The following is a 24,288-nucleotide window of genomic DNA, read 5'->3' as shown; positions in this document are numbered from 1 at the left end:
CCTGGCCTGGTTTGTTTAGGGAAGTTCCAAAAAGAACCAATGGCTAAGGGGAAAGACAGACTCTAAGGCCACATCTCCTAGAAAAGCCAAGTCCGGGCAAAGTCTTATTTGTTCCCTTGGAACCAGAGCTCCAAGCAGGGCCCCCTTTCTCCTAAGCCTCTTGAAGGCCAGGATGGTTTCATGTGTGTAGTTCTATGGCACTGAGAACACAGCACCCTGATGCCATACAGTGAATTAATTTGGGGCCTCTACATGTCACCGATATGCTCTGAAGCTGCTACCACGTGGCCCCAGCTGTGAAAGGAAGGCCGGCTGACAACCACAGATCCTGCACTTCCCCAATGAGTCTTCCTGTGCATGTGCACATATGCACGTGCACGCGCGCGCACACACACACACACACACACACACACACACACACTCGCAGACCCCTTTCCTAACCCTCCACGAGGGGAACTGGCCACAGCATCTCCAGGACTTCAAGTAGGAGTAGTCAGGGTAACACCAATCTGACCAGAAGCAGTAGCCATGCACCAGAAGAATGAAAATGGTTAGAATGGCAGATGAAGCCACGAGACGGGGCAAAGACACAGACTTACTGGAACTGCTTTCGCTGTCACTGGTGTTGGATGTCACGCCCTCTGCAAGCCAACAAGAAAGAGACTCCAATTCAGAACATGCCATTGAGAGGTCGGGCACAGCACAGTCACAGAACTCAAATGCTCTGGGGGACAAGACAACTTGGGGAGGGAGAGAAGGAACAGGCTGGGCCTGCTACTCTGGGCCTCTGGCCACAGAGCCATTCTGGAAGGTTCCCGTTTCAAGAGGAAAGGAGAATGCCATCACTCAGTTTTTAAGCATGGACTACAACCATTTTCTTTCTAATACAGATCTGCCAGGGCTGGACACAGACAGAGATGGAGGGAGGAAGGGAGAGAGAGAGAGCGAGCGCAAGAGAGTGTGTGCTAGCTTTCTTCCTTGCTCCTGGTTCCTCACCATTTTAGACCAGGGCAACTTGGATTTCTTCCCCTTAGATTTTTCTCACTATCTCCGGGGGTAGAAAACCTTCATTGGGCCCTACAGAGAAAGCAGGCTCGGCAGGAGGGGACGGGGAAAGTGGAAGAGGATAATCTTGTCTCCCACCACAAGACAGATGGATGCGTTATGACATGGACAGACAAGCAAACAGGGATACTCAGTGGACTGGGAACCCTGGGTTTTACCTATACGGGAGTGTAGGAGGCGAAAGCTGGAGCAGAAAAGCCAGAACAACATTAGGGAAAGCCAAAACCAAGTGACAACTGGGCACAAACAGCCCTCTCTTCCCTTCCACCAGTGTGGGTACGTGAAGATGACACATGAACAGACCAAAGAAAGAGGCTGGGCAAACAGCTCATTTCAGCCAAGACAACACTGTTCTGTGGAATGCTGTGGCCTCCCCAGGAAGGGGCCCCCGGCAAGTGCTGCCCCTTCATCCTCACCAATATACAAGATGATGAGTTTGGCCCCAGGATTGTAATCAGCTGCTGCTGGACTTGTCTGCCTCTGCCCACTGTTGCCTGAGTGCCCTTGGCACCTACCATGGGCACTGCCACCTGATCATCTTGCTCTTTTCATACCTGCTCTAAAATTGAGAGGCCAGCAGCTCCCCCAAAGCCAACACCCCAAACAGCTGGTACACACACACACACACACACACACGCACACATACACAACTCAGTCTGGCACAGTCACTGTGTGGCATGAGCCTCTTTTAGGGCATGTTTCACCAGTATCCCAGGAATCATGGCTGTTCCAGGCAATCTGAGGGCCCTTCCTCCCCAAGCTAAATTAGAGTGTGCACTGCTGCCAGGAGAGTCAGCCAGCTAGTGTTCCGGCACGTGCTGTGCTCCCCTCCTCCCAAACAAGGCTCCTGAGCACGAGGGGGGAAAGCTGAGCATTTACCATTGGAATGGGACTTCTGGACCCTTGTTCACTTCTAAGACTTTCCCCTGCTACTCAACAAAGGCAGTAAAAGGAAGCCCTCCTTGGAATGGTGGCTGCTTGTTAGGGCCCCATGAGCTTTGCAGGATATCCTGTGACGGATGGACCCAGCCACACCTTCTCCCTCCACCCCCCCATACTGTGCCACTGGTGCCACCAGAAATGGAAAGTGGAAAAGTGAATAGAGTGGAAGTTTGACTTACTCAGATTCTTTGCTCCATAATAATCGTCACTTAACCCAGGGAAGTCCTGATTTCACAGACAGCAAGGAAATAAAAAGAGAAAGGAGGAAGAGATTGGAGAGAGAAGATAGAGAGGGAGGAAAAAAGGAAGAAGGGGGTGGGGAGGAAGAATACAGAACCCAGTGAGCATTAGTGACAGGAGTACAGAACAATGTGAAGAGCGGCAAACCACGTCAGCAGAAAGGACATCTTGGGGCCAAGAGAGACACCAGGCTTCTCACTTGCAAATTCCCTGCTAGAGCAGAGTGACAATGCCAGGGCTCAAAATGTAGGGCCCCTCCGCTTTGGCATCTGCCCCTGAAATCAGGATCTTCCCTGTGGGTCTCTGGAAGCTCTGTGTTCAAGGGAAAGAGGCAGAGTGACGATCACCTAGCACTGCTGCATTCCGTCCACTTCACAAATGGCCTCCAAAGGTTAAGCCCAGCCCTTGGAGGGTAGGCATTAGGCAGCCCTCTCCCCCGGCCCACAAGAGTTTATGCTAAGTAATCCCAAAGTCTCCCTGATGAACAGAGGTCCACACCATTCTTGCCAGGCTGGTCTGTACTCCTTGGACACCTACACAGCCAAGATTTTCCCCTCTGAGTTGGAGGCAGAACCAACCCGGTCTTCTCTGCTGCAAAAAATGTCTTTGTCCAAGAGAAAGCTCCTCGTGTCAAAACCCAGGAACAGAAACCTAGATGGTTCTTCTGTCCCGCCAGCACAAGGCAGCTCCCTCCCATTGTCAGTCGAAAAGGCCCCAGGCTCTTGCCTATTGTCATCAGCCTAGATCTCCAGGGGAACCACAACTGGGAACCAACCTTACCAACCTGGCCATTGAACCAAGAAGCACCTATTTGGCAGCTCTGACAATCTATTTCTGAGGCATGGAGAAAGAAGGCTAAGAAGTTCAAAGGCCCTCTAGATAGCATCTTCATGTTCTCTTTGCCTGCTTTTGTGCCTCTTCTTATAGCCCTGAATTTGTTTCTCCCAGTCAATCTTTATTTGAACAGATCTGGGGAAGATTTTCCCTGTCAATTGAAGAAACAAGACAGTGACGTACAAATGAAATCCTCTGCACTCACTAGAAGGCTGCAACAGGCACCAACAGCATTTGGAGTGGAAGGTGGCCCCAGCTGCCCCTACCAGGCAGGGTACGCAAATGAGAAGGGCACTGGACTTGGAGTCGGAGGGCCTAGTGTGACCCTGAGCCAGTCCCTCCCTTGATAAAAGGAGGGTGGAGCAGGTGCGATGTCTCTAGGTCCCTAAAGAAAGCCAAGGTAGTCCTGGAGGAGAGGAAGCAGCCAAGGGAACAACAGTGAATCCTCTTCATTTACTAGATTTGACAACATGGCCTGTTTACCGCAGACACTGCCTGGTTGCCTGGCTCCTGGGAGTACCTTGGAAGCTCTCTGAGGAGCTGGCTGACCAGGTGAATCTGATTTGTTCCAACCACCCCAAGCACACACCCCTACCCCTGGCCTTTTCCAGTTTTCTTTAAAAAGGAAAGAAAGGAAGAAGAAAAGACGACACTGGTTTGCTCTCCCTACTCAGCTGCTACTTACGTTCCTGTCCGTTGTTCTCCTGGGTCACGTTCTCTTTGCTCTTGTAAAATGGAAACTTTCGAGAGAGGCGAAAACTCTTTTTACGTTTCGTTTTGATCGACTGTGAAAGAACATGAAGATGGCGGGGAAGGACAGAAAAAAAAACAGAACAATGGAGTTTAAAGCATGCAAGGGAAATTAAAATGGAGACAACGGGCGGCAGCTAGGTCAAAGCCAATTTCTCACAAATGAATTCTAGGAGATTAATGAAGACTGATGGAAGAGAAGACTTGGGTGTTTGAGGGATGGATGGTAAGAGGTTCCAGCTCCCTACTCCAAACTGCCTAAAGAACAAAGATCTCCTCCTCCTGGGCTCCTGCTCTAAAGTGCCACGTACAGAGCCAGAGCCAGCTACTCCAGGCTTTCCTTTCCTCTCCTGCTCCAAGAGTTCTCTGCTCTGTAAATGGAAAGGGTCCCTTCATGCCTCATTTGACCTGGGTGGAGTTCGGCGCTCAGCAGCTACTTGGGGCCCAGTTGAAATTAGTAGTTCACTGCCAAGGCCCTTGCACCAGGAAGAAGTGGTATGTCCTGGGAACTGCCTCTGTCCAGGTACACCGCAAGACTTGTAGCAACTGAAGCTTCCACAAGTTTGGTTCTTTTTCCTAAATTTTCAGTGTGCCCTTGCTTCTAGGCTGCTCCAATTCCATTGTAACTCCAAGAACCATCTGCCCAGGATGACGGAAAGGTGGATGCTCCACGTTGGCCTTGGACACTCCGATCTGTGCTTTGCCTTTGTGGAAGACCAGCCAGCACCATTCCAAGGGCAGAGCCAGCCACCTTAGAGACATACCCCTTTTCTCCCACTCCTCAGCCGCGACTCAAAGCTTCTTAGCCCTCAGCAGGGCTTGGCAGCTCGTTTCCCAACGCATTTGCCACACTTACTTACCCTATTAGCCTCAATCATCCCTGTCCGGGCGTGGAACTTCACGGTTTTTAATCGTGCTCGTTCTTTCTTTTCCACCCTGTTTGGAGGTCAGAGAAAAGTTCCAGTTATTGTCCAGCAGACATGGATTTAGCAAGGACTCATGACAGCTTGTATGACCTTCTGCTCAGACTCTTGGCTGTAACTACCACACACAGAGGCTCTCCGAAAGGTACCCAAAGAAAGCTGAGCTGGAGCCTATACTGCTGAGGCCCTGGCTGGCTTTGATCCCAACCCTAAAAGAAAACAGAGGTTCCTCTCATACATAGGACATGACTCACCTCTTCTTGCTAGGGATCACCCCAATTTGTTCACTCTCTCCATGGGGGGTTACCAGTCTGGCTTGCCACCACTCATCATCAGAAGCATTAATGACATGTAGAATGTCGCCATAAGAGAAGCTGAGTCCCTGGCTTGGCAGACAGCTGTCACGGGTCCGGTCATAATCAAATAAAGCCCTAGAAAACACAGTGAGAAAGGAAATAATCCCTACCAGCCCCTTGCCTGCTGCCTTGTTGCTGAGCACGTGGTCAGCATGCTCAATGGCAAGCCAGAAGGCACATGGAGGGAGAATCCATCCTCTTTCCAGTTAGAGGAGTAGCTTCATCTCCAAGGAAAAAGAAGGAAGGGGTCCATTATCTCCCAGTTTCTGGTCACAGTAAAGAACTCCTAACAGTCCCCTTCCCTGGGTCATGCCCATATATCTCCATAAGTATCCTGGGAAAGAAGGGGGGAAATCGCCCTCCCTTCATGGGAACTTCTCATTCAGTTTAAGATCTCGCCTCTCCCTGGAGCTGCAAAAGTTGGAAAAGGAGGACGGTTCAGAGTGCTTTGCACTCAAACATTTACCCCAAACTTAACATGTGTGAGGCCTTGTAGCAGTCACTGCAGCACAAGACAGTCCTCATCCTCCAGAAGCCTGTAATCTAGTTTGGGAAGTGGGAGAACAGACTATAGGCAGCTTTTTCATATAAAAGAGAAAGAGAAGATGATAAGCTACTGAGGATGTTATGGCCCAGGGAAGGGTTTTAAGGTTGGAAGAAGACAGGAGCATGGTTGTTGGCAAAGAAAGTACCAGTAGGTAGAGCGAGGCTGAAAATTAGAGAGCAGAGATGAAGGCTGAAGTGGGTGAAATGAAAAGTAGAGGATGGTCTCTCTTCCCTGTTCCCTAAATAAACTATTTTTTCAGTGAAGTCCCGACTAGAAAGGATGAGAGGAAAGACTGCTGTGGGGCATTTGAGGAGAAAAGAGGTCTACTGACTAGGATAGGGAATAACTGAAAAATTGCCTTGCTCTGGTTGTTGAAAATGTGTATGGACCTAGTCCACATGAGGTTTTCTTTTAAACCCTTACCTTCCATCTTGGAATCAGTATTGTGTATTGGTTCTAAGGGGCTAGGCAGTGGTGGGGTAAATGACTTGCCCAGCTAGGAAGTGTCTGGGGCCAGATCTGAACACTCATACACTGTGCTTTCCTCTAGTTCTGTTTAGCAGAACTTGAGTAGGAGTGAAGTAAGCAAATGCTGAGTGTAGTCCAAGGGTTAGAATTTGCAAGGAGTAACCTGGTGAAGAAGTTGCGTTTTTTAAAAGCTTTTAGTAACTTTGGGGGGGCGACTAATGTAGAAAAACAACTTGCGGTATTTGTTTTCTGATATTTTGAGTTCTGCGTTCTCCCAGAGACTTAAGCAGTTTTGCTATTGGTTATACATGTGCTATCATACAAAACATTCCCATATTTATCATGTTGAAGAAGACACTGAAAAGCCTCCACTTCAAACATCAGGTAGTAGGCTTCACTCTGCATGGAGACTCCATCAGTTCTTTTTCTGGAGGTAGGTAGCATTGTTTATCATGAGTCCTTTGGGATTGTTTTAAAAATCATTGCATTGCTGAGACAAGCGAAGTCATTCTCAGTTGTTCATCATATAGTAGTGTCCTGGCTGTGTGTATACCATGTTTTCTTGGTTCTGCTCACTTCACTCTGCATCAGTTCATGTAGGTCTTTCCAGGTTTTCCTGAAATCCTCCTGCTTGTCATTTCTTTAGAGCACCGTAGTATTCCTTCACAGTAACTATACTACGGCTTGCTAAGCCTTTCCCCAATTGAGGAACAACCTCTCGTTTTCCAATTCTTTGCCACTACAAAAAGCTGCTATAAATGTCTATACAAAGTGGTACTTTCCCCCTTTTGTGATGTCTGTGGTATTGTCGAATCAAAGGGTACACACGGTCTCACGGCCCTTTGGGCATGGTTCCACATTGCTCCCCCGATACTACATCAGTGTCCCAGTTTTTCCACATTCCCTACATTTGTTATCTTCCTTTTCTGTCCTATTAGCCAAATCTGCTAGGTGTCAGGTGTTGTTTTAATTTGCATTTCTCTAATCAATAGCAATGATCTGGAGCGATTTGTTTTCATATGACCATAGATAGCTTTGATTTCTTCATCAGAAAACTGCCTATTCAGATCCTTGGGCCATTCCTCAAATAAATTGGACTCAGTTCTCTATATATTTGAGAAACAAAGTCTTTATCAAAGATGCTTGCTATAAAAATGTTTCCCCAGTTTTCTGTTTTCCTTCTAATCTTGATTTCACTGGGTTTGTTTGTCACGCCTTTTAAATTTAATTTCTAGAAAGAAGAATTCAATAGGAAATTCCCATTCCTAGAATTCTGGTGAGTAGGAAACAGGAGTTTGGGGTTTTTTGTTCTTTGTTTATTCAAAGCTATTTTATTTCCCCAATTACATGAAATCATAATTTTTCAATATACATTTCCCAAAATTATAAGCTCCAAGTTTTCTCCCCCCCCCCCCATGGAGATGGAATTCCCATGTTGGTCATTGTTGTAAGAAAATACTCGTATAAAACAAAAACTCCAAAATAAAACTGTAAATGAACATGTGAAAAATCATATGCTTTGATCTGCATCTAACTTTCAACAGTAGGCTCTTTGGTGGTAGGATAGCATTCTTTGCCCCAAGTCCTTCAGAATTGTCCTGGATCATTGTATTGCTGAGAGTGGCCACGTCTTTCACAGATCATCAGCGTATGCTATTGCTGTTACTGTGTACAATGTTCTCCCGGTTCTGCTAATTTTGCTCTGTATCAGTTCAAGTAGATCTTTCCAGTTTTTTCTGAAATCATCCTAACCATTGTTTCTAATGGCACACTACTATTCCATCACCAACATATACCACAATTTGTTCAGCCATTCCCCAACGGATGGACATCCCCTCAATTTCCAAGTCTTTGCCACCACAAAAAGAGCTGCTCTAAAGATTTTTGCACTAGTAGGTCCTTCCCTGCTTTTTAAATGATCTTTGGTATACAGACCCAGCAGTTGTATTACCGGATCAAAGGGTCTGCACAGTTTTACAGTCCTTTGGACATAGTTCCAAATTGTCCTCCAGAATGGTTGGAACAGTTCATAACTCCACCAACAATGCACTACTGTCCCAATTTTGCCACATTTACTCCACTTTATTTATCACGTCCCCTTACTGCCATATTGGCCAATCTGATAGGTGTGAGGTGGTGGTGTATCAGAGTTGTTTTAATTTGCATTTCTCTAATCGATAGGGATTTAGAACATTTTTCTCATATAGCTTTGATTTCTTCTGATAATTGCTCATTTGACCTTTTGTCTAATTGGCTTTGACCATTTGTCAGTTGGGAAATGACTTGTATTCTTTTGAATATGACTGTATGTATCACAAAAACTTGAAAAATAAGGCCTTTTATCAGAGAAATGGTTTTAGGTAGATACCATTTATCATTTTATGGAATGGTCATTTATTTCTAGGCTTGCTAGTATTTTTAATAGGAATGGTTATTATATTTTATTGAAGGCTTTTTCTGCATCTATTGAGATAATCGTTATTTTTGGTAGTTTGGTTACTGATATGGTCAAATATGCTGATAGTTTTTCTTTTCTTTTTTTCTTTTTAAACATTTTATTTGTTCGTTTTCAAACATTATTCCTTGGAAACAAAGATCATTTTCTTTTCCTCCCTCCCGCCCCCCCCCCCCCACATAGCCGACACGCAATTCCACTGGGTATCACATGTGTCCTTGATTCGAATCCATTTCCATGTTGTTGGTCTTTGCATTAGGGTGTTCATTTAGACTCTCTCCTCAATCATGTCCCCTTAACCTCTGTAGTCATGCAATTGCTTTTCCTTGGTGTATTTACTCCCACAATTTGTCCTCTGCTTGTGGATGGTGTTTTTTCTCCTAGGTCCCTGCAGATTGTTCAGGGACGCTGTATTGACACTAATGGAGAAGTCCATTACATTCTATTGTACCACAGTATATCAGTCTCGGTGTACAATGTTTTCCTGGTTCTGCTCCTTTCGCTCTGCATCACTTCCTGGAGGTTGTTCCAGTTTCCATGGAATTCCTCCACTTTATTATTCCTTTGAGCGCAATAGTATTCCGTCACCATCAGATACCACAATTTGTCCAGCCATTCCCCAATTGAAGGGCAGCCCCTCATTTTCCAATTTTTGGCCACCACAAAGAGCATAGCTATGAATATTCTTATACAAGTCTTTTTCCTTATGATCTCTTTGGGGTACAAACCCAGCAGTGCTATGGCTGGATTGAAGGGCAGACAGTCTTTTATTGCCCTCCAGAATGGTTGGATCAATTCACAACTCCAGCAGCAATGCATGAATGTCCCCACTTTGCCACATCCCCATCAGCATTCATTACTTTCCTTTGCTGTCATGTTAGCCAATCTGCTAGGTGTGAGGTGATACCTCAGACTTGTTTGGATTTGCATCGCTCTGATTAGCAGAGATTTAGAACACTTTTTCACGTGCTTATTAATAGTTTTGATTTCTTTGGCTAAAAATTGCCTGTTCATGTCCCTTGCCCATTTATCAATTGGAGAATGGCTTGATTTTCTTTTTTGTACAATTGCTTTAGCTCTTTATAAATTTGAGTAACTAGACCTTTGTCAGAGGTTTTTGTTATGAAGATTATTTCCCAATTTGTTGCTTCCCTTCTAATTTTGGTTACATTGGTTTTGTTTGTACAAAACCTTTTTAATTTGATGTAATCAAAATTGTTTATTTTACATTGTCTGACTCTTTCTACGTCTTGCTTGGTTTTAAAGTCTTTCTCTTCTCAAAGGTCTGACACGTATATTATTCTGTGTTCACCTAATTTACTGATAGTTTCCTTCTTTATATTCAAGTCATTGACCCATTCTGAGTTTATCTTGGTGTAGGGTGTGAGGTGTTGATCCAAACCTAATCTCTCCCACACTGTCTTCCAGTTTCCCAGCAGGTTTTGTCAAATAGTGGATTTTTGTCCCAGAAGCTGGGCTCTTTGGGTTTGTCATATACTGTCTTGCTGAGGTCACTTACTCCAAGTCTATTCCACTGATCCTCCTTTCTGTCTCTTAGCCAGTACCAAATTGTTTTGATGACCACTGCTTTTCAGTATAGTTTGAGATCTGGGACTGCAAGGCTCCCTTCCTTTGTATTTTTTTTTCATGATTTCCCTGGATATCCTTGATCCTTTGTTCTTCCAAATGAACTTTGTTATGGTTTTTTCTAATTCAGTAAAAAAAATTTTTGGGAGTTCCATGGGTATGGCACTAAATAGATAGATCAGTTTGGGTAGGATGGTCATTTTTATTATATCGGCTCATCCTACCCATGAGCAGTTAATGTTTTCCCAATTGCTCAAGTCTAGTTTTAATTGTGTGGAGAGTGTTCTGTAGCTGTGTTCATATAGTTCCCGTGTTTGTCTCGGGGGAGAGATTCCTAAGTATTTTATTTTGTCTAAGGTGATTTTGAATGGGATTTCTCTTTCTAATTCTTGCTGCTGAGCTGTTTTGGAAATATATAGAAATGCTGATGATTTATGCGGGTTTGTTTTGTATTCTGCAACTTTTGCTAAAGTTGTTGATTATTTCGACTAGCTTTTTGGTTGATTCTCTATGATTCTTTAAGTAGACCATCATATCATCTGCAAAGAGTGGTAGCTTGGTCTCCTCATTGCCTATTTTAATGCCTTCAATTTCTTTTTCTTGTCTAATTGCTACAGCTAGTGTTTCTAGTACAATGTTAAATAATAGAGGTGATAATGGGCATCCTTGTTTCACTCCTGATCTTACTGGGAGTGCATCTAGTTTATCCCCATTGCAGATGATATTTGCTGACTGTTTTAGATATATACTGTTTATTATTTTTAGGAAAGACCCTTCTATTCCTATACTTTCTAGTGTTTTTAATAAGAATGGGTGTTGTATTTTATCAAAGGCTTTTTCTGCATCTATTGAAATAATCATGTGATTTTTGTTGGTTTGCTTGTTGATATGGTCAATTATGTGGATGGTTTTCCTAATATTGAACCAGCCCTGCATTCCTGGTATGAATCCTACTTGATCATAGTGAATGACCCTCCTGATCACTTGCTGGAGTCTTTTTGCTAGTATCCTATTTAAGATTTTTGCATCTATATTCATTAGGGAGATTGGTCTATAGTTTTCTTTCTTCATTTTTGACCTGCCTGGCTTTGGAATCAGTACCATGTTTGTGTCATAAAAGGAATTTGGTAGAACTCCCTCTTTGCTTATTATGTCAAATAGTTTGTATAGTATTGGGATTACCTGTTCTTTGAATGTTTGATAGAATTCACTTGTGAATCTATCAGGCCCTGGGGATTTTTTCTTAGGGAGTTCTTTGATGGCCTGTTAGAATTCTTAAATAATCCCATGTCAGAAAAAGAAATCCATTTCTTCTTCTGTTAGTCTAGGTAATTTATAGTTTTGTAAATATTCATCCATATTGCCTAGATTGGTATATTTATTGCCATATAATTGAGCAAAGTAGTTTTTAATGATTGCCTTAATTTCCTCTTCATTGGAGGTGAGGTCCCCCTTTTCATCTTTGATGCTGTTAATTTGCCTTTCTTCTTTCCTTTTTTAAATTAGATTGACCAGTACTTTGTCTATTTTGTTTGTTTTCTCAAAGTACCAGCTTCTAGTCTTATTTATTAGTTCAGTAGTTCTATCACTTTTGATTTTATTAATTTCTTCCTTGGTTTTTAGGATCTCTACTCAGATTTTTTTTAAAGCTATCCTAAATACTTGGGCCACTGTGTTACTAGAAAGTGGCAAGCCCACACCAGCCCATCTCGTGGTCACTTGTTACCTCGTGTCAAATCAAGAGTTCTGGGTCATGCTGACGTTTTTATTGAATTACTTTCTTTTCTCCATCTTTCTCACTTGGTTCTTGAACTCCTTTTTGAGTTGGTTGAGAGCTTGTGATCAATTTCCATTCTGGGGGGAAAGTTTGGATATGTGTTTGCTTGTTTGTCACTCTCTGCTGTTGCTTCTGTATTTTGCTCTTTTTCTCCACAGAAATTATCCAGGGTCAAGAGCTTTTTTTGCTGATGCTTATTCCTTTTGGCATTAGTAGACTGGGGTTCCTGAATGTTGACTGTTTTCTTAGCTTCTGTCTTGCAGAGCTTTGCCTCTGTAGTGTCTTCCCTCTTCCCTTCCCAGTCAGAAGCCTGAATGAGGGCGAGTAAATCTGTGATGTTCTCTGCATAGAGCTTTAAAGTACTTTGTCCTGAGGCTATCTTTCCAGCCCCTGCTGCCTCAGTTGACTCTGGTTGTGGTAGGTGGTATGTGGGAGGGGTGATCAACTTGTACTTTAATAAAGTGTAGTTTCACCCCCTTATATTGTGGAAATCTCCAAGCACTGCATACCTTTAAGGCTGTGTCCAGTGGGAGAGTCCCTTTACTTGTCTGATTTTGATTTTTGTTCTTTTGAAACATTTTGTAATGATCAGTTGGAAGGAGATTCAGAAGGCTCCTGCTACTATGCTGCCATCTTAGCTCCGCCTCTGATATTTTTATTGAACTGGAGCTGCCCAGTGTTTGTTTTCATGGAAAAAAGTAGTTATTGTTGCTATCTTCGTTCCTTCTCTCCCCTTCTTTACCTTCTTTTCTTCATTCTTCCCTCTTCCCCACTTATGAATCTATCTGGCCCTGGGGATTTTTTCTCAACATGTTCATTGATGGCTTGTTCAATATCTTTCTCTGAGATGTGATTATTTTAATATTTGATTTCCTCTCCTGTTAATCTGGACAATTTATATTTTAGTAAGTATTAATCTATTTCACTTGGATTGCCAGATTTATTGGCATATTTTGGCAAATTAGCTCCTTGTTTTATTTAATAGTTCAATGCTATTCTTATTTTCAATTTTATTGATCTCTACACTTTGATTTTCAGGGTTTCCAAAGTGGGCATTGGGATGGTCCTTAATGTGGCTTATCTGCATAATTTGGAGAGTTGAGAAAATTTTATTTTCTAGCTGATAAAATTCAGTAGTTCCACCAAGGTTCCTAGGGAATTAAAGGGCCTTAGACCTGGTTCCCCTAGCCCCTGCCATCCTTAAGGAGATGTAAACATTTATAGAGCAAAATTGTCATGTGCCTGTGTCCATAAGTAAAAGTGGGGGAGGGAGGCCATTTTTTCTTTTCAGAGGAGAGGAAAGACACTATCTTTGGCAGCTTTGCCAGTGGCACCAATGATAGTACCCAGTAATTCCTATAAGAGGATCAGCTCTGCTAAAATAACAAAAATGACCATCCTACCCAAACTTATTTGCTTATTTAGTGCCATACCCACTAAACTACCAAAAAACTTTTTAAATAGAAAAAAACATAAAGTTCATTTGGAAGAACAAAAGATCAAGAATATCAAGGGAAATAATGAAAAAATGTGAAGGGAGGTAGCTTCACAGTACCAGAGACAGAAAAGAGGATCAGTGGAATAGACTTGGGGTAAGTGACCTCAGCAAGACAAACCCAAAGAGTCCAGCTTTGGGGATAAAAATCCACTATTTGATAAAAACTACTGGGGAAACCGGAAGACAGTGTGGGAGAGATTAGGAATAGATCAACACCTCACACCACCCTACACCAAGATAAACTCAGAATGGGTGAATGACTTGAACATAAAGAAGAAAACTATAAGTAAATTAGGTGATCACAGAATAATATACCATGTCAGACCTGTGGGAAGGGAAAGACTTTAAAACCAAGCAAGAGTTAGGAAAAATTACAAAATGTAAAATAAATAATTTTGATTACATTAAAACTTTTTTTGTACAAACAAAACCAATGCAACCAAAATTAGAAGGGAAACAATCTTTATAACAAAAACCTCTGACAAAGGTCTAATTACTCAAATTTATAAAGAGCTAAAGCAATTGTATGAAAAATCAAGCCATTCCCCAACTGATAAATGGGCAAGGGACATGAATAGGCAATTTTCAAATAAAGAAATCACAACTATTAATGAGCACATGAAAGTGTTCTAAATCTCTGCTAATCAGAGAGATGCAAATCCAAACAAGTCTGAGGTATCACCTCACACCTAGCAGATTGGCTAACATGACTGCAATGGAAAGTCATGAATGCTGGAGGGGATGCAGCAAAGTGGGGACATTCATGCATTGCTGCTGGAGTTGTGAATGGATCCAGCCATTCTGGAGGGCGATAAAAGACTGTCTGCTCTTCGATCCAGCCATAGCACTGCTGGGTTTGTACCCCAAAGAGATAAGGGAAAAGACTTGTACAAGAATATTCATAGCTGCGCTCTTTGTGGTAGGAAAGAATTAGAAAAGGAGGGGCTGCCCTTCAATTGGAGAATGGCTGAACACATTGTGGCATATGTTGGTGATGGAACACTATGGTGCTCAAAGGGATGAGGAACTGGAGGGATTCCATGGCAACTGGAACGACCTCCAGGAATTGATGCAGAGCAAAAGGAGCAGAACCAGGAGAACATTGTACACAGAGACGGATACACTGTGGCACCATCGAATGTAGTGGACTTCTCCATTAGTGGCAATGCAGTGATTCAGAACAACTTGGAGGGATCTACGAGAAAGAACATGATCCACATTCAGTGAAAAAACTGTGGGAATAGAAACACAGCAGAAAAACAACTGCCTGATTACATGGATCGAGGTAAGATGATTGGGGATGTAGAGTCTAAATGATCACCCCAGTGCAAACCGGTTTTGATCAAGGACACATGTAGAACCCAGTGGAATTGCTGCATCAGCTATGGGAGGGAGGGAAAGAATATGATTCTTGTAACCAAGCGAAAACGATCTAAATTGACTAATTAAATAATATTTAAAAAGAAAAAGAGGATCAGCTTGGGTCCCCATAACAGAAAATAATCTATTAATTCTCCAAGGTCATATCAGTTAGTCTCAATTAGCATTAGTTAATGGTCTCCTACCCAGCTAAACCTCATGCAAGGTCCTATCAGTGGGAGAGGAGGGGGGGGTGAGGACTGTGCATCTGCCTGAGAGATTTCCTTCTCCTCAGCCCACCTTTTCCACCAATGTTGGCTGAGGGTGGAAAGACATTTTGTTTCAGCACAGGAAAACCCAGGCTTTCCTTCCCACTTTGAAGATTTAAACTCTAATTGAAAAATGATTGTAAATACTCGTAATTTGTACGTTCCAGGTTAGTTGGGATTCTTTCAATTTGTCTTTTTGTTCACGTATCTTTCCCTACTCTCTAGTGGTATTCTTTTCCCTACAACTGCTATCCAGCCACATATTTACAGCTGCAAAGGTAAGCTTTGTTCCTTAAGGTAGGTTTTCATCAGGGTTTGTCCAAATTCAATCAATTTAAAAGCTAATGTTCTAAGGAGGGCTATTAGCACTCTCCAGACTCGGCAAGATGAAGGGCAAGCAAACAGAAGAGAAGGGAGTGAGTATGGATTAATTTCATTGTAAAAGTGCTTTGGGATCTAGCAGACTTCAGTGGCCAGTGGGCTGCCCACATGTCTTTCTGTAAGTTGTTAGCTAGGCTGGGAGAAGTCAAGACCCCCTGGCATGTGCTTTGGACCTCTAGAGACTGAAATTGGGGGCAAAAAATCTAGAATGAAACCGGTGTACTTTAGTGACATCTTTCTCCCTAATTTCCACCAAAGTCCTGTCCAAAAAGCCTCTCCACTCCCCCACCCTTAGGGAATAGGGGCAAGGGAAGCAGAGTCAGTTTGTGTACACTTTAAATCTGGGGCCACTTTATCAACTTTTCTAATCCCCAAATTCAGCTGACTGCTCTAGACAGAGCCTTTCTGACTAAAAGGATCACCAGTTTAATTTGGAAGTAATTCCTAGTCCCCTTTTCAAGTCAGATTAGGGATCTCTTTCAAAAGGAAAATGAAAAGGCCAAAGTCCTAATCTTTTTCATTTCTTATCAATGATAAGTGTATTCAATCAAACCTAATCACGGATCCCCACGAGCTATCAAACTTATTTTCGCTGATCTTAACCCCAAGGGTTGGAGTTTGTCCTACGCCAGCACTGGAGCTGATGGAATCTAAAGACCTGTTCCTGTCTTGGGGAGAAAGAAGTTACATTGTGCAGGCGTCTACTTCCTCTTGGAAAGAAAGTGGAGGAGAAGGAGAGGTGAGTTAGAATTCTGGTGCTGCTTAGCCAGCTACTTAATGTAACTAAGCACCTGGAAAGTCTCTTAACTCTAGGTGGTATTTTGGATAACTGCTTTCTTACACCTTCAGCAACCTTGGGTGTCTGAAGTAGCCACATTATGGTTTTAGAGAGGCACCGAGAAACTTTCTTATTCCAGGGTGGTTCTCAGGATAATTATGAGGATTTAGTTGGACTGGACGTCTACTGTGAAAAACAGTGGCCATGCCAGGATTCTGAATCTGGGTCAGTCATAGGCTAATTATGAGAAACTGTCCAGTATGCTGCCCCCCTCCACACCTATGGCTGCCGAAGGTGTAAGAAAGCAAAATGAAGTGCAGCTCCCTCAGAATGCCCAGTGAGAGGGAATAATGACTGCCCAGGAGTTCAGTTGCATAAACTAGATTGTGAAGGAAAAGTTGGATGATAAGTGAAAACAAAACTGGGATCTTCTCGTTCCCCTTTATGTCATGAGATGCAACAACAAAGGACGCCAATATGACTGCCTCTGACCCTCCCTGGCAGACCAGCAATGGGTGTTGTTTAGCAGCATATGTTTCTCAGGTAAAAACTCGGGGTCATGTAAGCTTTAAAGTCTTGGTCTGGTCTTGTCATCTCTAGGCACGGGATGTTGACTTGGCATGTTGACTACCAAATCAAGTTCATAACAAAAACTTCCACGATCATGTCAGCAGAGTCAGAAAAGGCTTTTTGACAAAACACAAGACGCCTTTGCTTAAAACACACACACACAAACGATAGAGGGTTTTTTTTTCCCCAACACAAACAGGGAATTCATTGATTCCACTCTCATCGCCAAATTATTATTTGATATAGTTCTAGAAATGCTAGTAAGGCAGTAAGAAAAAGGAAATTAAGGCCAAAAGCATAGGCAAAGAAGAGATACATCTGTAAGTTTTACCTGAGATGATAGTTTTGAAAACTATGTGAAAAAACTGCTAACTTCGTGAGAAGAGTACAATTTTATCAACAGCTAAAGAGGAATGTTTTGAAAAAAGTACCAAACCCATTTATGTTAAAAAAATATAGAAATAATAGATTACTGACAACAACCCTACCAGATCACTCACTATTCTTTCTATACTACACATTAGTGAGAGAATCCAGGAGGACAACTTAGGAGAAATTCTATTCCAAAATAACTGAAGAATGGATAAAGTACCTGGGAACCCACCTGCCATCCACATAGCACTCTTCAGAGTCTTGCCCTACTAATTCCATAAAAATAGAAACACTCTCCAAAAGAACAGATGCACTGCTCTAACCAAACCATCAAAGAGTTAGGAGACACAATTCTTTTTTTTAAAATGATGTAGGGAAATAAAAGGTGAATAACCTCAAAGGAAATGAGAAGGAAGGAATCCTAAAGCTCTGACACTTCAAACTATATTACAAAGAAGTAATCAGCAAAGATTTGGAACTTTTACTACTTAAAAAACAGAAAAGGTGGACAAGGCAATCAATAAAAGAGATCCTGAAAGATGGCATTACGTTGGATGAGCCTATAACTGGATTAAGGCCTCCCTACCTTGCTATTCAACCAAAAACAATTGGGAAGAGAAACCAGAAAGCTTTTTGTCAGAAATTAGGCTTGCAATATCTCCCACCACATACCACAAATATGTTTTCAAGGAATAAAAGATCTGGTTATGAAATGTCATAACCAGAAAAAGAGTTGGATTTCACAGCTGTTCCAAAGGAGAGATTCCGAGACCAAATAAGAAACAAAAGAATACCCACCATGAGAGTCTCCAACAAAATTGACTGTATCTAATGAAACCAAAAGTTCCCTAAAGGGAACCACAGCGAACGAACAACTACAAGTACAACAAAACTAAACCTCGATGCACTAAATGTCATGGCATCCACGTTTGAAAAGGGAAAGTTGAGTGAATTTCAAAAAGATATAGTTAACAAAATAATTCCAGTATATTTGAACGTTTCTCTTTCAGAGACAAATCTCATTGAAAGATTAACAAGAGGGAAAACATACAATCAGTGAAAGGAGAACTTACAGTCCAAAGACATATACAGTCTCTTTTTTTAATGGGCATGTTTTAAAATATTCACATGGCTAAAAAAGCCTCATACAATGTCACTAAGCTGGATTCATGCCAGGAATGCTTTAGCATTAGGAAAACTCTTAACATTAGAGATCATGTTAATAATCTCAAAAAACCATGTGATCACATAAACATGTAAAATGCTTTTGACAAAACAGCATACATTTCTGTTACAAACACCAGAAAATAATGGAATAGACATTAGCTTTTCATTAGTGTGGTAAGAGATACCTATCTAAAGGCAAGAGTTAGCCTGTTGTGTAATAGGAAGAAAATAGAAACAATTTCAATTAAAAATTTTGTTGCAGATATAATAGCTTAGAGATCTGTAGAGTCAACTAAAATGGAATTGAAACAACTCAAGTTGGACATCGTATAAACTCACAAAATCATTACTATTTCTGCATATTGCCATTGAAAACAATAAGAGATAAAACTACAGAACTACAAAATACCTGAGACTCTGCCTATCAATCTAGACACACAGAGGAATTAAATGAATGCCACTAAGAAACAATTTACAACAATCAAAGCAGGCCCAAATAATTGGAAAAATATTAATTCTTAGGCAGAACTCACCTAAAAATGAAAACTACCTAGATTAATTTATTCAGTGCCATACCAATCAAACTATAGAACTAGAAAAATAATAATAAAAATTATCTGGAAGAACAAAAAGTCAAAAATATCAAGGGAACTAATGGAAAAAAATGTGAGGGAAGGAGGCCCTAGAAGTACCAAATTTCAAACTGCACTATAAAGCAGCAACCATCAAGACATTTTGGTACTGGCTAAGAAATAGAATGGTAGATCAATGGAGTAGATTAGATACTCAATATTCAGGGGCAAATGTCTTTAGCAATCTAGTATTTAATAAGCCCAAAGTTCCCAGGTTTTGGAATAAGAACTCAATATTTAACAAAAGCTGCTGGGAAGATTGGAAAACAGTATGGCAGAAATTATAGCTCACACCCTATACCAGCACTGGCAAACCTGTTAGAGATCAAGTGCCCAAACCATACCTTCAAACTGCTAGTGAGCCTCACCCCCACCCCCATTACCCCAGACAGCAGAGGGAGGAAGTGCTTGCATTGGGAAGCTAGGTGGAGAGACAGGGCATGTGAACACTGTCCTCAGGCAAGGTGGAGAGGGGGAACAGAGCAGTCTTTGCCAACACATCCTTATACGGACAAAACAGACATATGATTTCGATATGAAGAGTGATATCATAACTAAATTAGGGGAACATTGGATGGTTTGCATGGCAGATATTTGGAGAAGGGAAGAATTTAAAACCAAACAAGAGATAGAGATATTATAAGATGTAAAATGAATAATTCTGATTATATCAAAGTAAAAAGCTTTTTTTAGAAAAACAATGACCAAGATTGGAAGAGAAACAACAAACCGGGAAAATTTTTTATAATAAATGTCTGATAAAGGTCTAATTTCACAGGTTTATAGAGAACTAAGTCCAATTTATAAGAATCCAAGTCATTCCCCAATTGACAAATAGGCAAGGGATATGAACGAGCAGTTTTCAGCTGAAGAAATCAAAGCTATCAATAATCATATGGAAAAAATGTTCTAAATTACTCTTGATTAGAGAAATACAAAATAAAACAATGCTGAGGTACCACCTCACACCTATCAGATTGACCAATGTGGCAGTAAAGGAAAATGGTAAATGTTGGAGGGGGATACGCTAACGCATTGTTGGTAAAGTTGTAAGCTGATCGAACGAACCATTTTGGAGAGCAATTTGGACCTATGCCCCAAGGGCCCTTTGATTCAGTAATATCAGTCCTGGGTCTGTATCCCAAAGAGATCATAAAAAAAGGAAAGGACCTACTTGAACAAAAATATTCCTAGCAGCTCTTTTTGTAGAAGCAAAGAGTTGGAAATTGAAGGGATGCCCATCAACTGGGGAATGGCTGAACAGAGTGTGGTACATGTTGGTGATGGAATACTATTGTGCTAGAAGAAATGATAAGCAGGAGGATTTCAGAAAAAAGCTGGAAAGATCTGCAGGAACTGATGCAGAGCAAAACAAGCAGAAATTGGAGAACACTGCAGACAGTAACGGCAATATTGGACGATGAATATCTGTGAAAACTTGGCTCCTCTCAGCAATGCACTGATCTGGGACAATCCTGAAATGCTCTCCACCTCCAGAGAAAGAACTGGTGGAGTCATCTTTGACATCAGTGTTTCTTTGGTTTTTATTCAGGGGTTTGGGGTATGTAGGAGTTTGCTCTTATGACAATAAAAGTAAATTTTTAAAAAAGAAAAAAAATAATAATACTGTAATTCATTCTTTCCAGTCTAGACTCCAAACCCTCAAGTGGAGAAGGAGCTTTTGTGGAGAAGGGACCAACTCAATGCTCGTCCTGGGGCAAGCCAAGCAGCCTAGCAAGGTATGCCAAGGGAGAGAGAGGATGCCGCATCTGCCAGATGACCACCATCTCTCCTTAGACTCTGGAGATGGTTCATGGCTTTCAGTTATCATTCTGGGGGAAAACCGTTGTGGAGATGCATCTGACAATTGTTCCTGGTGGGCCTACTACAGTTAGTTATTGAAGAACCAAAGTCCTCGGCAGGGTCCACTCTTTTAACCTCAGAAACTGGTCCATCAGTGGAAATGACATCTGCTTTGTCGTTGCACTCTGTTTCCACCTAGTTGCAAGTGAAACCTCCTATTTATCTGTGTGGTCTCCTTGAATGCAGAGACTGTATTACATTCCATTTATAAATGCATTTTGATCGACAAGCAATCTCAAGAGAGATCATAGGAAAGGAGCCTAGCAATAGCAGATCTCAAACTGTAAAACAATGATTAGCAAATGATTTGTTACTAGTTCAAAAGCAGAGGGTAATATAATCAGTGGAACAGATTAACTACACAGTGTTCAAAGACTCCAAATTTCGAAGTAAGGACAGGTTCATTGTTTAATATAAAGTGCCAGGAAAACTCCAAAGAAGGGTGGCAGAAATTCAGTTCAGATAAGAAATTTTTTTAAAAGAAGAAAACTATCTAGTTCTATATAAAAAGATTTATAGCAGCCAGCTGTTTTTGTGGTGGTAAAGGCCTGGCAAGTAGAGGCAGTTAGGTGGTCTGTGGTACAGAGAAAAAAATCAATGCAGTAAAAAGTGATTGAGGAAGATTATGAACCCTTGCAGGGGTAAGGCTTGTCTTTGGTCTTCTTTTAGTGCCTTTAGCACTTGGCGCAGTGCTTGCCTTCTAGCCTATTTATTTTATTATTATTTTTTAACATTTGCCTTTCACCTTAGAATCAATACTATGTATTAGTTCCAAGGCAGGAGAGTTGTAAAGGCTAGGCAATGGGGGGGAGGGGAGGGCTCAGGGCGGGGTAAAGTGCCTTGCCCAGGGTCACACAGCCAGGAAGTGTCTGAGGCCAAATTTGAACCCAGGACCTCCCCTCCCTGTTAAATATTGAGTTCTTATTCCAAAACCTGGGAACTAGGCCTCCCAGGCCTAGAGGCCTGGCTCTCAATCCACTGAGCCACCTAGCTGCCCCAAACCTATTTATGATTCTGGTTAAAGTTTTGCCCAAATCATATTTAGGGGCTATTTAATAAACAACTATATTTTAGTCATAAAAATACATGACTGATAAATTTCAGCATCATGTGACATGTTGACCAAGGTGATACGACAGTGGGAAATTATAAATAAATACCAAAAAAGTAGAACTACACAATATATAAGTAAAAGACACAGACCTAATTGGAAAAGGCTTCATAAATCATTGAGCTAATAAATAAGACTAGGGTCTGGTTTTATTAAAAAACAAAACAATAAGAGAGAAATTATTGGTTAATTTGATTAAAAAATAAGAAAGAAGAAAACCAAAGTATTTGTTTTAAAAAATGAAAAGGGTAAATTATCACCAATGATGATGAAACTCAAACAATCAGGAGCTATTTACACAATTATATTCCAATAAATATGAGAATCTAAGGAAAATGGATGGATAGTTGTAAAAATATGAGTTACTCAAAAGAGGGAATGAAGTAGATAAGAAGGCATCGTTGAGCTCCCTCAGACCCAGATAAATTCACAAGTGAATTCTAGGAAACGTTTAAAGAACAATGAATTCCCATACTATATTGAGTATTTGGGGGAAAGGGCAAAAGGGGGGCCCTACCGTATTCCTTCTATTAAACAAATATGGCCTCAATACTTAAATGGGAAGAGTGAAAACAGAGACAGAAAATCGTAGTGTACTGTTTTTAAGGACTATCAATGCAACAATTGTAAATAAAATACTAGTAAAGAAATTCTATTGTAACAGTAACATATCAGAAGGATCACACCCTATGAGCAGATGGGAGTTATACTAGGAAAGGAGAGCTGACTCCATATTAGCAAAACTATAAGTGACCATATCAATAACAAAAGCAACGGAAATCATATGATCATCTTAATAGTCCCAGAAGAGGATTTTGATTAAATACAATGCCTGTTCTTGTTAAAAATACTATCAAGTATATGAATGAATGGAGCTTCCCTTAGAATGAGGAGTGGCGTCTATTAGCATTATCTGTAATGGTCATGTGAAAAAGCCTGAACAGGAAGATCAGGGGTGAATCAAGGACGCCGCCCATTACTACCTGCAGTGCTCACTATCACTTGGTATTAGAAATACCAAGTTTAGTCGCGAGAACAGAAAAAGAAATCAAAGCTATCAGACTAGGCAATGAGGAGACAGTATCATTCTTTGCAGATGATATACTGGTAATACTTGGAGAATTCTAGAGAATCAACTCAGAACTAACTGAAGTAATTATGAACTTTGCCAAAGTTGCAGGCTATAAAACAACCCCACACAAACCATCAGCATTTCTGTATAGGAAGAGAAATTCCAATTAAAATAACTGTGGACAGCACAAATTAGGCAGGGGTTTAATTGCCAAGACAGACCCAGGAATTATGAGCACAGAATTATAAAACACTTCTTGTGCTAATAAAGTCAGATATAAACAATTCAAAAAGTATTATTTGCTTATGGGTAGGCCAAGCCAATATAATAAAAATAATGCTATTGTTGATATTAATTTATGTTTTTAGTGTCATACTAACCAAATTACCCAAAATTTATTTCATAGAGCTAGAAAAAACTCATCTGGAAGAACAAAAGGTTAAACATGTCAAGGGAACTAATGGAAAAAAATGTGAGGGAAGGTGGCTTAGCCATTTTAGATCCCAAACTATATCAGAAAGTGGTGAAGAGTAAAGTAGGTATAGAATATACAATAATAAAGGGAGTATAGTAATGCAGTGTTTGATTATACTAAAGATCCAAGCTTTGGGTACAAGAAATCAGTATCAGTATTTGACAAAAAGTTTTGGGAAAACTGGAAAAGAGTATGGCAGAAATAGGTATAGACACTCATCGCACAGAAAATACCAAGATAAGTTTAAAATGGTTACAAGATTTAGACATGAAGGGTGAAACCATAATCAAATAAGATGACTATGGAAAAGTTGATCTGTCAGATGTATGGGGAAGGGAAGAATTCATTACTTAAAAAAGACTGCCTAGCTGTGTGACCCTGGGCAAGTCACTTGACCCCCATTGCCTACCCTTACCACTCTTCTGCCTTGGAGCCAACACACAGTATTGACTCCAAGACGGAAGGTAAGGGTTAAAAAAAAAAAGACTGAGCATTACAAGATGAAAATGGATCATTTTGATTACATCAAATCAAAAGGTTTTGCACAAACAAAACAAATGCAGGCTACATTAGAAGGAAAATAGAAAAGCAGAAAAATCTAACATTTTTTTATTATTTATTTAAACCCTTCCCTTCCATCTTAGACTCCATACTGTGTTTTGGTTCTAAAGGCAGAAGAGTGGTAAGAGGTAGGCAATAGGGGTTCAGTGACTTGCCCAGGGTCACACAGCTGGGAAGTGTCTGAGGTCACATCTGAACCTAGGACTTCCCATCTCTGGACTTGGCTCTCAATCCAT

At 41.2% G+C, this 24,288-nt stretch overlaps 1 protein-coding gene across 9 annotated transcripts in view; it reads right to left on the bottom strand.

Moving 5' to 3' along the window:
* DLG3 (discs large MAGUK scaffold protein 3) overlaps positions 1 to 24,288 on the bottom strand; it is a 107,581-nt gene that overhangs the window by 4,099 nt on the left and 79,194 nt on the right. For 4 of the 9 annotated variants that reach the window (XM_007507602.3, XM_056809281.1, XM_056809286.1 and 1 more), the window contains 4 exons: positions 5,009 to 5,185; positions 4,692 to 4,767; positions 3,767 to 3,866; positions 600 to 641 (listed from right to left, as the gene is read on the bottom strand). In XM_007507602.3, the coding sequence (XP_007507664.2) occupies positions 600 to 641; positions 3,767 to 3,866; positions 4,692 to 4,767; positions 5,009 to 5,185 (395 nt within the window). Of the gene's footprint in view, positions 1 to 599; positions 642 to 2,186; positions 2,233 to 3,766; positions 3,867 to 4,691; positions 4,768 to 5,008; positions 5,186 to 24,288 lie in introns of all 9 variants that reach the window. The other 5 variants (XM_056809282.1, XM_056809284.1, XM_056809288.1 and 2 more) reach the window with 2 other exon arrangements.

This window comes from Monodelphis domestica, chromosome X (genome assembly GCF_027887165.1).
Source record: "Monodelphis domestica isolate mMonDom1 chromosome X, mMonDom1.pri, whole genome shotgun sequence".
NCBI classification, from domain to species: domain Eukaryota; kingdom Metazoa; phylum Chordata; class Mammalia; order Didelphimorphia; family Didelphidae; genus Monodelphis; species Monodelphis domestica.
The sequence above is the reverse complement of the archived record's forward strand: the minus strand, read 5'-3'. Positions and strand labels throughout refer to the sequence as shown.